The sequence below is a fragment of the Gopherus flavomarginatus genome, chromosome 1, assembly GCF_025201925.1.
Source record: "Gopherus flavomarginatus isolate rGopFla2 chromosome 1, rGopFla2.mat.asm, whole genome shotgun sequence".
In the NCBI taxonomy this organism is placed as follows: Eukaryota; Metazoa; Chordata; order Testudines; family Testudinidae; genus Gopherus; species Gopherus flavomarginatus.
Genome location: NC_066617.1, coordinates 293,303,550 through 293,321,147, shown reverse-complemented (window position 1 = coordinate 293,321,147; position 17,598 = coordinate 293,303,550). Strand labels below are relative to the sequence as shown.

The window sequence follows — 17,598 nt, the reverse complement described above, 5'->3', positions numbered from 1 at the left end:
ATTTAAGTGTCAAGTACTGTTAACTTTTAGCAGAAACCTACCATAAATGTGCTTGTTTCTATAATCCTAAATGTCTTTTAAGGTGCCAAAAGCCCCAACAGTCACCACTTATTCAACTTTAATAACAACTTCAATTTTCTCTTGATTGCTTCTACAAAGCATTTAAATTGTCAGTAAAAATTGTGGTGTACCGAAAATGTGATTTTCATTCTGCTGCACTATATTGCCTCAGAACTTAGCTTCAGGTTGCTGCAGAGTATATGGGACCTCATAAAATCTATTCACTCTTCTTCAGTCTCTGCTGGATTAATGAGACATGTTTTAGACACCAGCTTTGAGTGTGTCAATACAGATGTGCGAAGAAAGCTTTGTCAAAGCTAACATGGGATACGTATCAGTATACTTGTAGAATTAAAAAAAGATGGAGCTCTTCAAATTGTTACAGAAAGCTTAACATTTTGAACTTAAATTGTGGTGGTTTGGGCTATATATCAGAGAGAGAATTTGAAAATAAGAAGAAATCTGAAGCTATCAGCTGTTCCAAAGTGAATTTTGATTAATTTTGGCTATGTTGAACATGCCTATAAGAATCAAAACTCAAGATTTACAACTAGTTTCTTGCAAATACGTACCTATAAAATTAAGTAGATACTCCCAAACATTAAGACTATCTAATTGTTACATTTTTTCCTCTAGTTTTTCACCAAAAGTCTTATCGTTCCTTCTCCTTGGACTGATCATGAAGGGAAGCAAGTTTCCCAGTTTCATTCATCAACTAAATGTAAGTTGTGTATGTCTCTAAAAGTGTCTTTTAGTAGCTTAAATTTAGAAATCAGCTGTTTTGCATGATTGATATGTATATGCTTAACTTTTTATAAAGTTATAGACAGCGTAATTAGATGGGAATACTTACTTAAGTGGGGCCAGGATTTTGCCTAATAAGTTAGGCTTCATGGTTTTTCAGTTCCTGTGAACTTGATCCTATCTCTGATCTCTTGGTAATACTTTGTATTACAATTATATTCTCATTACCTAAATTCCACTGTAATAATTGGAATGACCTTTTTGCTTCTTTCTCCCTTTCACAAAACAAGCATAATTATATTGACTAGAAAAATTGAACGGACTTATATTTATTGAATCCACCAAATTTTTCTAGAATTGAGTCTTTTAAAAAAAAGATCAAAGTGTTCAGTTTTGATTTTTTTTAATATAACATAATCCAAAATAAATTTCAAAACAGTCAATTTGAAAAGAAAAATTGAAGCTTTTCATTCCTAAAATGTCATGAATGACCTTTTGACATAACTTTCTCACCTGTGTTCCCTTCATCTCTCCCTCCTCTCCCCCCCACACCCACCCATCACAGCTCTCTGGGAAAATCAACATAATCTGAGACGCTTTAAGATTTCAATTGAATTGCATTTTCTGATGGAAAACTGTTACAGCTTAAGCTGGTCAGAAAAACTGATGTAACCTCTATCTGGCTTCTCTGACACTTATCTCTCTCTAGGTTTTTTTAATCTGTCCCAAACTCAATTGCAAACATCATGTCCTAGTTTTATGCTCTGAAAATATTTTGGTTTGATGTAAACTAAAGTATTAGAATATTTTTATTGTAGCTAACTATTTTTGAGATGTACCTTAATGCAATTGGACTAAATATTTTCACTTTACTGTTGTTGTGTTTCAGAATGATAAAAAGCTTGAATTTAAGTTTTAACTGAATTTATCTAAATGATGCTTTGCAGGTATAGATTTAAATAACATTTCACCAATTGGAAGGCAGCTAACTGTGCAACCTGGAAAAAGCAATGGTTGGTATAAAACAGTATCAAGTGACAAAATGAATGTACACTCAAAGAAAAATAAGAAGTTTTTATTTAAGCTAACTGAACCCCTTTTTAAAAACAAGTTTGTTTGACTTCAATACTGCCAGGGTGCTTGAGCACTTACCTAACTTTACGCACATGTGTAGTCTCATTCAGTGGGACAACTTAGTGCTTAAAGTTAGGCATGTATTTAGGCCCCAATTCAGCAAGATACTTACGTTACTATTTGTCTAGGAATAACTGTGTTATTACACGTAATGTTTAGTTTATGCTTTGAAGCCCAAATTGCATACTAACTTAATTACATTATATCTCCCCTCAATTCTCTCCCCTCACTTCTGTACAAGGTCACAGAACCTATATTCTGAAACCTGTATACAAACACACAATTTTCAGGGTGTTCCATAGATTTTTTTTTTTTCTGTTAAGGCCTTTCCCCCAGCTAAGGTACAGCTGGACATGGTGCCATCTAGAGAGTTTGTGTGTAATGACCCTTTTCACTTATCCCTGAGCCTGATTTGCTCCTTACACTGTAGCCAATTCAGGACCACAGGCCTAATAAGTTTTGTTTTTTTTCCCTTTTCCTCATGGCAACACATTGTGTTTCACTAATTGAACTAGCAATGTGTTAAATACAATTTAGAGTTAAACTTTTTACTTGCACTAATTGACTAAGTTACTGTAGGCTAATTCCATTGTTTTTATTCATTACAGCTGCTTGTCAGACAGTATTGTCTTTGCCTGTGGATTTTAACTTAGAAAAAATATTAGGTATGTCAAGTGTTGTACTTTATGTCTGAATGTCTAAATTGAAAATCAGTTTTGCATCCTGATTAGAAATGGTGGTACAATGCTCTGGAAACCTAGTGTGAATCAAAATTGAGTATTCTTAGAATTGTCCAAAGTACAAATGTTGTTTTAGACAGATAACAGTTCCTTGTCCTGTGGAGCTCCTGCTCAAATTTGGACATGGCTCAGCAAGGGAGGACAAAAACAAAAGGTGGAGGGATGGGGAATGGTAGGACAGTAATAAAAATGTACATAAACATTGTATTGTTATATTTAAAAAGACAATATGTTAAAGTATGGGCCAGCTTTCATAATGTAGGCTGGCTTGGAAGTTAGTGATGGAAGACTAATAGTCTCAATTGCTAGATTGGGTTTGCATGACAATTTCGCAGGAATTTAAAAACTGCATACAGTAGAATCATGGTTATCCTCAGTATAATGGAAGACCAGAGGTCTTGAGTCAAAAGAAAATATCCATGGTTTTCTAGACTACACAGACTAGGAAGACTGTGCATACTATCTGCACTGCACACTGACCTATCTAAAGGAAATGTTTGCTTTCTGTGAAATACTTAAAAATACTATAACACAACTTGAGTAGGAAGAGTTCAATAAGCTATTCTAGACCCGTCTATCTTATTCCCTTTACTTCTAGTTGGGGCCACATAGTTTACATGAGTTACTACTTCCTAGTCACATCCACTGTGTGACTGATGCAAACAGCTTATAGGGAAAAAGGTAAGTGAGAAACAGCACAACAAAAAATTCAACTCAACCTCATTCCAGCATCCTGATTTTTACAGATGAGGTGCTTTTACCAAAAATAGTTCTTTGTCGAGTGCTTGTTCACGTTGATTCCAATCAGGTGTGCACGTGCAGACACCTCAGGCAAGAGTTGTGGAGGTCATTATTTGGCATGGGCTTGTGGCATGCGCTGCAAGACTTAAAGCCTTGGGCTCGTGGCATATCCCAGAGCCCAAGAGAGGGTGAGGGGACAGGGAAAGAGCCTGCACACAAACACCTATACTAACTATAACTATAGTAACAACTGCAAAACAAGACAAGAAGAAGAAGAATTAGACTAGGTCACTGTGCTAAGGGAGCACTTGCAAAGCAAGTGAGCCACAGTTCCAACGGTTGCCACGGACAATAAGAAGGAACTGAAGATGGGTTGGGTCGGGTCGGCAGGGTCATGTATTGAGTGCCGTGAAGGTGCCACTCCAGGGGGCTCCCCAGCTGACCCGATGGGAGCTGCGAAGGGAAAAAGTTTCTGACGACCGTGCATGTGGCGTGTGCACTGACTGAAATGGACGTGAACAACACATCTCAAACAACAACAGTTACGAGAAGGCGAGTAACCGTTTTTTCTTTGGTGTTGCTACAAAGCATGAGCCAGCCACTGAAAGGAGAGATGTTGCAGGACCTAAGGAGCAGGGGGAGGAGCCAGATTTTAGGTGCAGAATGTTTTTCAACCTGTCTTATGGTGGTAGGGCTTTCAACCCATAGCAACAGAATGGATGGAATACGTAGAATTTTCAACTTACTGCAAATAAGATTACCAGTCTCTATTCCTACTATGGTTTTGTGACTCCTTCCTATCTCTGAACTACATTGGTGGATGGGGTAGGACTTACCCTTCTCTTTTGAGAACAGGAGTCTGTCTGATAAACCATTTCCTTGCCCTGACAGAACTCCACACAGTGACTCTTAAATTTTATCTGTCTCCACCTCTGCTTTGCACTAGAACAGTGGTTCTCAAACTTTTGTACTGGTGACTCCTTTCACATAGCAAGCCTCTGAGTGTGACACCTCCCACCCTTGAATACACCTCTACTCTGATATAACACAGTCCTCGGGAGACAAGAAATCTCACCACGTTATAGGTGAGACCGTGTTATATCAAACTTGCTTTGCCCCCTGGGTTCCTTGTTCCCTGACCGCCCCCTCCAGAGAGCCCTGTCCCTAATCACCCTCAGAACCTCAACTCCCCTGTGCCCTAACTGCTGTGACCCCTATCCACACACCCGCCCCCGACAGGCACTCATTGTCAGCGGTGGGAAGCACAGCAGCGCAGCCCCAGCCCGCTCCACTCCGCCACCTCCCAGCCGCGGCGCTCCACTTCCCACTGCCGGTGAGTGCAGGGAGGTTGGGGAATGGATGCCCCCCTGCACTCACCTGCGGCAGGAAGCGGAGCGACGTAGCCCCAAGCGTTCTGCTTTCCTTGCCCTGGCCCCAGCCATGTTGCTGGGGGGCGGCTGGGGAAAGATCCTGCACTCACCTGTGGCGGGAAGTGGAGCACCACAGCTGGGAGCTGGCAGAGTGGAGCTAGCTGGGGCTGGGTTGCTCCACTTCCTGCCACTGGGGAGTGCAGGGAGGTTGGGGAAAGGACACCTTCTGCACTCACCGGCGGCGGGAACTGGAGCGACGCAGCCCCAGCCCACTCCATCTGCCAGCTCCCAGCTGTGGTGCTCCACTTCCTGCCACAGGTGAGTGCCGCGAGGTTGGAGAAAGGACACCCCCGTACTCAGCTGCAGCTGGGAGCAGGTGGAGTGGAGCGGGCTGGGGCCGGGCTGCTCTGCTTCTGCTGCTCCTGGTGAGTGCGGAGGGGATCCCTTCCCCCAAACCCCCTCCCCCGAGCGACAAGGCTGGGGCTGGGGCAAGGGAAGCAGAGCGGGCTGCTCCTGGCCCCCCACTAATCCCCTGGGCCACTCTCAACTGTGGGGCCCCCAAAAGTGCCCTCCCAGAGCTCCTGCCACCCAGACCCTGGATGGGGAGCCCTTGACTGCCCCCGAGACCCTCTACCCCTTATCGAACCCCTCAGCCCCGGCCTGGCCCGGCACCCTTAACACGCTGCTCATAGCGGCGTGTCAGAGCTTTACCGTGTTGTATGCGAACCCACGTTATGTCGGGGTAGAAGTGTATGTAAAAAGTGTTTTTAATGTATAACACCTTTATAATCACACGCACACACTCCGGAATAACCTCACAATGCCCTCAGGGGTCCCAACCCCCAGTTTGCGAACCCCTGCACTAGAATGTGGTAATAGGGAGGAAATTACTGATTGCATCCATAATTATACTTCCGTTAGACTTGACTCAGTCTTCTGTTTAGAAGAGTTTCTGGCTGGATACTTCCTGCCTGTCCATCTTTTCTTGGGTAAGGTGGCCAGAATGAGCATTCCACTACATACAGGTTGGTCAATCAGGGGTGGTCTAGATAATACTAAGTCTCGCCATAAGTGCAGGGGACTGGACTAGAAGACCTCTCGAGGTTCCTTCCAGTCCTGTGATTCTATGGGAGTTCTGTAAGCTTGGTCACTTGGAATGGCAGCTGTCCGAAAAGCTTTGTCTACACAACCAGAACAGTTCAACAGAAACTATTCAACATTGTCATGTCTAAACTGGGGTTGGTACATTTGGAGCAACCTCCATGTGTGGGAAAAATCACATTACAGCAAATTTTAATAAACCCAGCCTTTATGGAGGGAAAGCACTGATTTTTTATATTAACCTTATTATAGTGCTACTTAGTCTAATGCCCACAGCATGGCTAAAATATTATTAACCATTTCAGCAGTTACAGAATTCAATGGCTGTTTATGGCTGTGCAGACAGGGTCCTTGTCCCCTTTGTTCCCCCATACTTTTTCTGTAGACAGGAGAGATAAGACAAGACTGGCTAAACTTACCAACAAACTTTTTTTTCTTTTTTTTAGGTGAATATTTTAGAACAGGAGAATTTGCAGACCAATCTCAGGAAAGCCTAAGCTCCTCATCACTGAGAAGAAAGCTTTTTTTAGATGAGAATGGAAGTGTATCTGAGTGTTTGTCTCTTTCTCCACAAAGCCCTTGTAATAATCCACCAGCATCACTTGGAGTACTGTGTTCAATAGATATTTCTCCAGCCCGGTGCAGAAGCCCTGTGGAAACATCTAGTTCAGTAAGAAGGCTTTTCAATTTCTTTGTGTATGTACTATTTAGCTGGTACACGTGAAATTCTCTAAAGCACCAGAAACAACGAGGAGTCCGGTGGCACCTTAAAGACTAACAGATTTATTTGGGCATAAGTTTCTGGTTAGTCTTTAAGGTGCCACCAGACTCCTCACTGTTTTTGTGGATATAGACTAACACGACTACCCCTCTGATTCTAAAGCAGCAGAACCACTTCTGAGTGTCTGATCAGATTTCACCAGCTGAAGTGCCACTTTTGAATAGTTTATACAACTGAAGTAATTAAAGAGTGATGTTAATACCAAGGATCCTGGTCAAATTCCAATTTTGGAACTAAATTGTGCCTAAGTAAAACTTCATGTTTTTTTAACTTCAGTTTTATGCTTTTCTTTCACTATCAAATTGTTATGTAGTCCTGATATTCACTGTTGCAGAGCTGCCATTTTCTCTGCCCAATGGTATTTGTGTCAGAATGATATTGACATGAGAGGTAATGATTTGAAAATGAGTAGCTTGTGAAGTTTCTTTGATCTTTTGATATAGGATGCATTTTACAGAAAGACTATATTGGCTGAGATCATATTGCAGCCGTGCCTTCATAAACTCATGAAGTTTGCATATCAAAAATATCATGTTAGTCCTTGGCTTGATTAGTACCTAAAACACCATTTGGCGTATATAATTTCTCTAGTTGTCCCTTAAAGTTGATCCGCAAAGGAGAAAGATTTGTGTCGTTTTCCCCACCCACCCTCCTGGCCAGGTATAGTATAAATGACCCAATGTACCTAAAATGGGGTTATTCTATGCTTGTTTAAAAAAAACCAAACACTTTGGAAATACTGGGAATGTAAAATCTGGTCTTCCCTGAGTTTTCAGAGAACTCCTTGGTCTGAGTGAAGTTGTGAGATTTCTTTAACCCTTAATTGAAAGGGAAGTGTTGAATGTTAAAGATTCATTCTCCAAACAATTGTTAACAAAAAGTTAGGATGTGATTTTTATTCAGATTGTTTTCTCAACCAGGGTTTTCTTGCTTGCTTGGTGTATATCCTAAACCTACTAATTCTCTAGTAATCCATGGTATTTCTGGGGACAGTAGTCAAAACATTTTTTAATTTAAAAAAGAAAAGAAAAGTAGAATGAGGAAAACTTTACAGATATTTATATGTAGTTAGGGCTTTTGGTTTTTTTGGGGCTGTATTTGTAGCAATTTTCAAGTTTTATGTAGATATATAAAATATAGGAGGGATTTGGAGCTTTCTGCTTATGTATACTGGAATAAGTAATCTCACTGAAACATTATGACATTAAATCATACATTACAAACAATATGACTTCAAAGCACCCTAGGGAACCTTAATTACACACCAGCAGAATCTACATGGACCAGTTAATATGCAGCATGTTTAGTGTGCTTTAGAAATTTCTCCCCTATAGTCTGCATTACTTTTCTGTGTAGACAAGCCTTAGATACAAGTAACCATTTGTGGTGTTTTTCTGATATTCAGTGGATGAACACCAATTTCTCTTTCCTCCTCCTCTCATTTGTATCAAGAACAAAACCAAAAATCAGAAGCCCTAAACATAATAAAGTAAAAAAGGCACAAACCCTTTTTTTTACACTTCAAAGTAAAATAAGTATTACAGAACTGCAACATTTACAGTGCTGTTTACTCATTTGTGATCTTTGTTCAGAACTCTCAGATGTGGGAATGTAAAATACAGATGCACCTCTGGCATGCTATAATACACAGGTGAATTAGAAGTCCCTTAAAGTGAACTATCATCACCTTGAGCCATCAGTTTCCAACACAAACTTACTTTAAATGAGACATTCAGCCAGCCAGGAGCATATTATACTTGATGAAGACAAGTATCAGAGGGGTAGCCATGTTAGTCTGGATCTGTAAAAGCAGCAAAGAATCCTGTGGCACCTTATAGACTAACAGACGTGGGTGAATACCCACTTGGTCAGATGCATGTAGTGGAAATTTCCAGGGGCAGGTATATATATGCAGGCAAGCTAGAGATAATGAGGAAGTTCAATCAGGGAGGATGAGGCCCTGTTCTAGCAGTTGAGGTGTGAAAACCAAGGGAGGAGAAACTGGTTCTGTAACTGACAAGCCATTCACAGTCTTTGTTTAATCCTGAGCTGATGGTGTCAAATTTGCAGATGAACTGAAGCTCAGCAGTTTCTCTTTGAAGTCTGCTCCTGAAGTTTTTTTGTTGCAGGATGGCCACCTTAAGGTCTGCTATAGTGTGGCCAGGGAGGTTGAAGTGTTCTCCTACAGGTTTCTGTATATTGCCATTCCTAATACCTGATTTGTGTCCGTTTATCCTTTTCCGTAGCAACTGTCCAGTTTGGCCGATGTACATAGCAGAGGGGCATTGCTGGCATATGATGACCTCTATTACATTGGTGAACGTGCAGGTGAATGAACCGGTGATGGTGTGGCTGATCTGGTTAGGTCCTGTGATGGTGTCGCTGGTGTAGATATGTGGGCAGAGTTGGCATCGAGGTTTGTTGCATGGATTGGTTCCTGAGCTAGAGTTACTTTGGTGCGGTGTGCAGTTACTGGTGAGAATATGCTTCAGGTTGGCAGGTTGCCTGTGGGCGAGGACTGGCCTGCCACCCAAGGCCTGTGAAAGTGTGGGATCATTGTCCAGGATGGGTTGTAGGTCCCTGATGATGTGTTGGAGAGGTTTTAGCTGGGGACTGTATGTGATGGCCAGTGGAGTCCTGTTGGTTTCTTTCTTGGAACCACTCCACATGGACTCCTCCTGAGGGTCGAAATGACAGTCTGGACCTCTGCATTGAATTGTTCCGCCAACGTGCACAGGCAGAAAATGTGGAAAAACAACATCGCTTGCCTCATAACCTAAGTCGTGCAGAACGCAATGCCATCCACAGCCTCAGAAACCACCCAGACATTATCATCAAAGAGGCTGATAAAGGAGGTGCTGTTGTCATCGTGAACAGGTCTGACTACCAAAAGGAGACTGCCAGACAACTCTCCAACACCAAATTCTACAGGCCACTTCCCTCAGATCCCACTGAGGAATACACTAAAACTTCAACATCTACTCAGGACACTCCTTACACTAACACCGGAACAAATCAACATACCCTTAGATCCCTGACCAGGGTTATTCTATCTACTACCCAAGATCCACAAACCCAGAAATCCTGGACGCCCCATCATCTCGGGCATTGGCACGCTCGCTGAAGGACTGTCTGGATATGTGGACTCTCTACTCAGACTCTATGCCACCAGCACTCCCAGCTATCTCCGTGACACCACTGATTTCCTGAGGAAACTACAATGCATTGGTGACCTTCCAGAAAACACCATCCTAGCCACCATGGATGTAGAGGCTCTCTACACGAACATCTCACACACAGATGGAATACAAGCTGTCAGGAACAGTATCCCTGATGATGCTACAGTACAGCTGGCTGCTGAGCTCTCTGCCGTTATCCTCACACACAACTATTTCAAATTTAATGACAATATATATCTCTAGATCAGTGGCACAGCTATGGGCACCCGCATGGCCCCACAATATGCCAATATTTTTATGGCCGAGCTGGAACAACGCTTCCTCAGCTCTCGTCCACTCACGCCCCTTCTCTACCTACGCTACATTGATGACATCTTCATCATCTGGACCCATGGGAAGGAGTCTCTGGAAAAATTCCACCACGATTTCAACAGCTTCCACCCCACCATCAACCTCAGCCTGGACCAATCTACACGGGAGGTCCACTTCCTAGACACCACGGTGCAAATAAGTGATGGTCACATTACCACCACCCTATACCAAAAACCTACCGACCACTATGCCTACCTTCATGCCTCCAGCTTCCATCCCAGGCACATCACACGATCCATTGTCTACAGCCAAGCACTGAAGTACAATCGTATCTGTTCTAACCCCTCAGACAGAGACCAACACCTACAAAATCTCCACCAAGCATTCTCAAAACTACAATACCCACATGAGGAAATAAGGAAACAGATCAAGAGAGTCAGACGTGTACCCAGAAGCCTCCTACTGCAAGACAAACCCAAGAAAGAAACCAACAGGACTCCACTGGCCATCACATACAGTCCCCAGCTAAAACTTCTCCAATGCATCATCAGGGACCTACAACCCATCCTGGACAATGATCTCACACTTTCACAGGCCTTGGGTGGCAGGCCAGTCCTCGCCCACAGGCAACCTGCCAACCTGAAACATATTCTCACCAGTAACTGCACACCGCACCAAAGTAACTCTAGCTCAAGAACCAATCCATGCAACAAACCTCGATGCCAACTCTGCCCACATATCTACACCAACGACACCATCACAGGACCTAACCAGATCAGCCACACCATCACCGGTTCATTCACCTGCACGTCCACCAATGTAATAGAGGCCATCATATGCCAGCAATGCCCCTCTGCTATGTACATCGGCCAAACTGGACAGTTGCTACGGAAAAGGATAAACGGACACAAATCAGATATTAGGAATGGCAATATACAGAAACCTGTAGGAGAACACTTCAACCTCCCTGGCCACACTATAGCAGACCTTAAGGTGGCCATCCTGCAACAAAAAAACTTCAGGAGCAGACTTCAAAGAGAAACTGCTGAGCTTCAGTTCATCTGCAAATTTGACACCATCAGCTCAGGATTAAACAAAGACTGTGAATGGCTTGTCAGTTACAGAACCAGTTTCTCCTCCCTTGGTTTTCACACCTCAGCTGCTAGAACAGGGCCTCATCCTCCCTGATTGAACTTCCTCATTATCTCTAGCTTGCCTGCATATATATACCTGCCCCTGGAAATTTCCACTACATGCATCTGACCAAGTGGGTATTCACCCACAAAAGCTCATGCTCCAAAACGTCTGTTAGTCTATAAGGTGCCACAGGACTCTTTGCTGCTTTTGATGAAGACAAGATCACAGCTAAGGCACAAATGTCTGAACGATGTTTTTCTTAGCTCCAACTCACAGTTTCTGGTAATGTTGTGCAAATTTCTACTTCCTGCTGAGGATAGGTCTACACAAAAGACATTTGCTGGCATAGTTATGTTAGTCAGAGGTGCTCTGTGTGTGACTTCTGACCATTATAGCCGTATTGGCAAAAACGCTGAGTGTACATGCAGTTATACTTCCAAAAGTCTGCTTTTGCCAGTAGAATTTATTTTGTTAGCGGGGCTAGAATAAGCTATTTTGGCAAAACCGCAGTTTCACCAGTACACTGTGTCCACACAATTACTACTTTACCAATATAATATACTGGTTATACCTATGGCAGCAAACTGTTCCTACTGTAGACGTGGCCTGAGATAAGAGCACAGCTTCTTTTGACTCTCTTAAAGTTATATGCTTCAGATACTTTGGATTCCGTTAAAATATCCAACAGTGGCAGTGTGCAGGCTACTCAGTCACTGCATTGGGGGCAACATTCCATTCTGCTTTGGAGTATCTGCCATTTGGGAGATGAAACATTTGTAGGTGTTACAATAATACAAATACTAAACAGTAATTCAGGTGTTGATTAGGAAAATCCTTATTCAGTAGTCTGGCTTCTGGTACTCCTAATAGGATTGATAACATAGTCTTAATTAGTACTCTTTGGAAGTACTGGATTTCCTATGAGTCATCATGAAATCCAGTTGGAGAATTTCAAGTGGACTATTCAAGCAGTGAAATGCTTGACAGAGTGTCGGTGAAGCAGAAATAGAATTATTTTCCCAGTAGCACTGTATTTTCAAGTCTACAAATTTGTATCAGTCTATAAATTTATATTATGTAAAAGCTAACTCTTACTCCTTGTTGTTGAAGGGTCAGTTTTCCTCCAGTCCTATTCAGGGAGGTACAAGGGCGTACAGTCTGGGAAGCATTACCAGTCCCACATTTCCAGAGAGATCCCCTGCAAATATCGCTTCCCCTACTTTTTCTCCAATTGCTTTTCAGATAAGAAAGACACCATTGTCAGGTATGGTTTGACTGTATATACAGTCTCCTTTCATGCGGCTTGTATTTCTTGTGAAGAAAAACTGATCAATCTAGAGGCAGGTACTTGGCTTGATAGTCCAGTGGTCTCATCTAATATGGCAGATGGCATGCTTAGCAGTAAAGTATCATTAATGTAAATGTATAAAATGTTTACCTGAACAGAATTACTTAAAGTGCAAAAAATAAATTAGTGGGAAAAGGAATCATGAAAACTCACAGTATGAAATAAAGGGGAGCCATATGATTGGAGGAGGAGGGTTTTGTTTGAAGTTATGTATCAAAAATAAGATAAGCAATCAGAATTGTGATTTTTAACTGAAGAAGTTCAGGTGGAAGTAGTAGGAAAAACTATTTTGGTAGAGTTAGTGTCTTACATTTGAGCTCTGATCCGCATAACTAGATTAATCTGAGATTAAATGAATTCAGTAGTTTAGAAATCTAGTGGATGCTTATCCATATCAGACTCCATAATCTGTTGCAGTTTGGCAGTATTGGTAGTCTGTGTTCTGTAAAAATTTAGTCTATTTGCATAGCTGATTCAGTCAGAACCTGCTGTCAGATACTTCGGCAAAGTTATGTATAAAGACTGAATAGCTACTTTCCACTCTGTGCCTGATTGTAATAACTTCTGATAATTTTCACCCTCAAAAAGCTTCTGTAGAACTAATGTGTTCTAAGAAATCTACAGTAGTTGCCTAGTATGAATATTAGATTATTGGACTGGAAGCATTTTGGAGTAAGGACTGTTCATTTTGACACATTTTGGTACTGCCATTTGAAAACCCAGTCTCTGCTGTAGCAGACCCGTTAGAGAAAGGAAATCTTTAGCTAAGCAGGATTAAAATTTGAAAGTATGATGACTAAATGTGTGTGTAACAAGTAGAACCTTTAAAAATAGTTGTATCAAATGCCTTTACTGCCAGGAGATGATACTCAAGGGCATCACCACCTAGTATGTCTGCAACTGTTCTAGTGACTTCTGGTCCTAGGATTCAGACTGTTAGCTTTTCCTCCAATCTGAAATCTAATTAATTGAATTATTCTGTTTTTATGATGGACAGAACAAAGGAAGTTGACTTTTCGTTCTCCCGATGTTTCTTCTGCACCAGTCTCAAACAGAATGACACCCCCAAGTACTAGAAGTCCTTATATAGATGGCTGTTCTCCAATTAAAAATTACTCTCCTATGAGACTTGGAGCGTGCAGAGGGACTGCACAGTATCAAACTTCCCTCATTAGGATACCATTTACCCTTGAAAATCACAACGAAGAGGCAGAAGACAAAGAGAATGCCCTACCTGCAGAAGTTCTGTTATCACAGATGGACACTGGAGTAAATTTACAGCAGCAGGATGGTGATACTTTTGCACATGGTACACATTTAGTTGTGGCGACTGTATCTATTTCACCAGATCACTCTGAAGCTTGTGAACAAGGACTGGCATCGTTGCAGGATATAGAAGGTTTAAAAGAAAACAATACTGTTGATATGGTTGATTCAGTTGAGGTGTCAGATGAGAACACTTGGGTTAAGGAATGTGTTGGTAATAGCAGTATGCCAATGACCAGCTTCATGACAGGAATTACTTTCAGTATTGAAAGCTCTCACATGTGCATATCACCTCTTGCAGAAAGCAGTGTAATTCCTTGTGACAGCAGTAGTATTCAGGTAAGAGTTTTTGTTTTATTTAAACAATTTAGTAAATTATACTCCAAGTTTAATCTCTCTGTTTTCACATTTGTCCATCTACCATTCTGAATATACTCTGTCATCTCAGTAGTAAATTTGGATTAATCCAAAACTACTTTGATTCTGGTTGACCAATTTACCATCTTCTCTTGTTTCTAATGAATCTGCTGCAGTTAACTAAGTTATTGCATAATGCAGCCTTCTTTTGCTTTTAAGTCGCAAATAGATTTTCAATTTTATTTAAGCCTGCAGTTGTATTATCTTGTAAAATATATGCAAGTCGCACACATCCAGCCATATCACCTTGGATAGGAGGTCTCCAAAGAAGTCCTGGTTTCTGAAGGTAGTGAAGAAGCTATGATGATAGTAGTAGGAACTGTCCTGTTGGAAATGCTGATGCCTTAATATTTGAAAAAGTTCTGAGTTGTGAACATTAATTGTCCAATGGGCATGTACTTTAACACACAAGTATTTCCAATTTGCCTATTGGACTTTCCCTGAAGTTTCAATCAGATAATGAATAATTTAGGACAGAGGTGACTCTAAGCATGCATTGTTAAATAATTGCCAGATATCACCTTTAGATGTGGCTGTATTTCAATGGTTCATATTTTCATCACTGATATGTATAGCTTGTATGATAGATTAACTTTATAAATACAATGTGAAAGGATTATGAAGTATGTGCCATAGAAATGTAAATTAAATTAAGTAGTGCATAAGAAATAGGGGAGCTTACCTGGAACGTAAAACATAGGATATTAATTCCTGGCTTTTGTTCCTAGGTGGACAGTGGCTATAATACACAGACATGTGGAAGCAGCATTATGGATACAGTTGGGGCTGAGAACAATTGCAGAGACAATAATGTACATTCTTATGAGGCTCAGAACAAATCTCAGCTTTCCAAAACTAAGGTAGGAAATGCATAGAATGATATGTTTTTCCATTTCCAATATCCATTCCTTGTTTCCTCCCAGCCTTCCTTCACACCACTCCCTGCTAGGTCAGGGGTTTGACAAATTGTTTCTAAGAACTTGTGGGAACTTGTAGACAGCAAATTTATTTGGCCTTAGTGTCAAGTATTAGATTAAAGAGATGATCTGTAAAATAAGGAAAAATTATACTGAAAATCCTAATTTTAAAATTCACACGTTCTGATGATGACAAAGGCTACTTCTGGGGGAATTCTGTGCCAAAAAAAATTTAAAATTCTGCACACAACATTTTCAAATTCTCATATTTTATTGGTCAAAATAATGGGGGGGGGGCTAATGCAAAATGATTCACAATTACAGTCAGTTATGATTGAAAACAACATTGCAGGATGTGCAAAATAATTTGTCCCTGTCCACATACAGTTTTGTAGGGAATTCTCGAGCATGAGAACCTGGTGCAGCTGCATGATGTAAAGGCCATTCATGTCATGGAAAAGAACAAATATCCCTTTTGCCCTTTAGTAACTTCATCTGGACCTGGCTGGGTACTCTGGAAAGTGCTTGGTTCTGTTTGTCCTGACATTTTAGTGATCACTTGATACATGTTTTATTTGCCCAGTCTTTTTAATTTATTATTATTTTAATGGGTAAGTAAAATAAATCCTGAGCTGTAATCTAACCCCATAAAGTGAGAAAGCACATAGACCTCCTAGCTGAGGATTCCCTTACAGTCATTTATAACAAGGCTCGTTTACATCACTCTGGCAATGTAAAGGAGTCTTTACACTTCTACGTTTTATGCTCCTGGGGGAATTGGCTGAGAATGGGAACAGTAAGTTAACAATAGGAACATTAACCATGTTACTATGCAGGCAGGCTGCTACACTTTTGCCTCAGAGGGCTGGTCCACACTACGGGGGGGAAATCGATCTTAGATACGCAACTTCAGCTACGTGAATAACGTAGCTGAAATCGAATATCTAAGATCGGATTACTCACCCGTCCACACCGCACGGGATCGATGTTCGCGGCTCTCCCTGTCGATTCCGGAACTCCGTTGGGGTTGATGGAGTTCCGGAATCGATATAAGCGCGCTCGGGGATCGATATATCGATCCCTGAGCAATCGATTTTAACCCGCCGATATGGCGGGTAGTCTGGACGTGGCCAGAGAATGAAACGAATTAACTGTCTATAGCAACATTGTTCTAAATAAAAGAACAGAAATACTTGTGTTACCTTAGAGACTAACAAATTTATTTGAGCATAAGCTTTCATGGGCTACAGCCCACTTCTTCGGATGCATAGAATGGAACATATATTGAGGATGGATATATATTGGGCAATTTTGCAACAGAAAAGCTTCAAAAACAGACTCAAACGAGAAACTGCTGAGCTGGAATTGATATGCAAACTAGACACAATCAAGTTAGGCTTGAATAGGGACTGGGAATGGCTGAGTCATTACAAACATTGAATCTATCTCCGCTTGTAAGTATTCTCACACTTCTTATCAAACTATCTGTACTGGGCTATCTTGATTATCACGTCATAAGTTTTTTTTCTCTTACTTAATTGGCCTCTCAGAGTTGGTAAGACAACTCCCACCTTTTCATGCTCTCTGTATGTGTATATATATCTCCTCAATATATGTTCCATTCCATGCATCCAAAGAAGTGGGCTGTAGCCCACAAAAGCTTATGGTCAAATAAATTTGTTAGTCTCTAAGGTGCCACAAGTACTCTTGTATCCGCAAAAAGAACAGACTAACATGGCTGCTACTCTGAAACCTGTCATTGTTCTAAATGTGAAAAAAAAAACCAAATTGTTTCAGTGTTTGAAATAAAAGATAAACAGTTTTGAAGGAATGCACAGAACAGACTCTTGTTCTTCCACACCTTATCCCATCTCAGGCAAAAACTGACTGAATTTTGTTTCAATCCAATCCCTGTTATAAAATGAACCTCCATGCAATAAAAGGATAGCACTGGCTGATTGCATTTCTAACCCTGACAAAACAGCTGCTTGCTTGCAGCAAAGGAACATAGGTAGGCAGGCTACTACATTTCTGCCTCAGGGGACAGAGCCTGCCTTATGCCTAACAACCTTAAGCCCTACTTCTCCATGCCCGGCAAGCTACACTGTAGTAAGTCTCTCTCGCTTGTTCTCACACAGCTGCATGCCCCACCCCCGATGGTGATTAATGTCTCCTAGGGAGGCACGCATGCCCTGCCCCACCCCTGAAGTGATTTGCGTCTCTGATGGCTGCTCCAGATGTGCTGGAACAGGTGCGCAGCCTGAGATGCCCAGGAAGAGGCACATGTCCCCTGCAGTTTTCTGCGTGGGGGGACAGATATCTAATGACCATAAGAATTCTCTGCCCGTGCA

General features: G+C 41.5%; 1 protein-coding gene across 5 annotated transcripts in view; it reads left to right on the top strand.

The window, feature by feature from the left end:
• The window catches only part of BORA (BORA aurora kinase A activator), a 48,770-nt gene that overhangs the window by 21,323 nt on the left and 9,849 nt on the right, over window positions 1-17,598 (top strand). For 4 of the 5 annotated variants that reach the window (XM_050948838.1, XM_050948847.1, XM_050948811.1 and 1 more), the window contains 7 exons: window positions 697-781; window positions 1,752-1,817; window positions 2,547-2,603; window positions 6,337-6,560; window positions 12,410-12,563; window positions 13,645-14,252; window positions 15,059-15,190. In XM_050948838.1, coding sequence (XP_050804795.1) covers window positions 697-781; window positions 1,752-1,817; window positions 2,547-2,603; window positions 6,337-6,560; window positions 12,410-12,563; window positions 13,645-14,252; window positions 15,059-15,190 — 1,326 coding nt within the window. The remainder of the gene's footprint in view (window positions 1-696; window positions 782-1,751; window positions 1,818-2,546; window positions 2,604-6,336; window positions 6,561-12,409; window positions 12,564-13,644; window positions 14,253-15,058; window positions 15,191-17,598) is intronic. The other variant, XM_050948829.1, reaches the window with a different exon arrangement.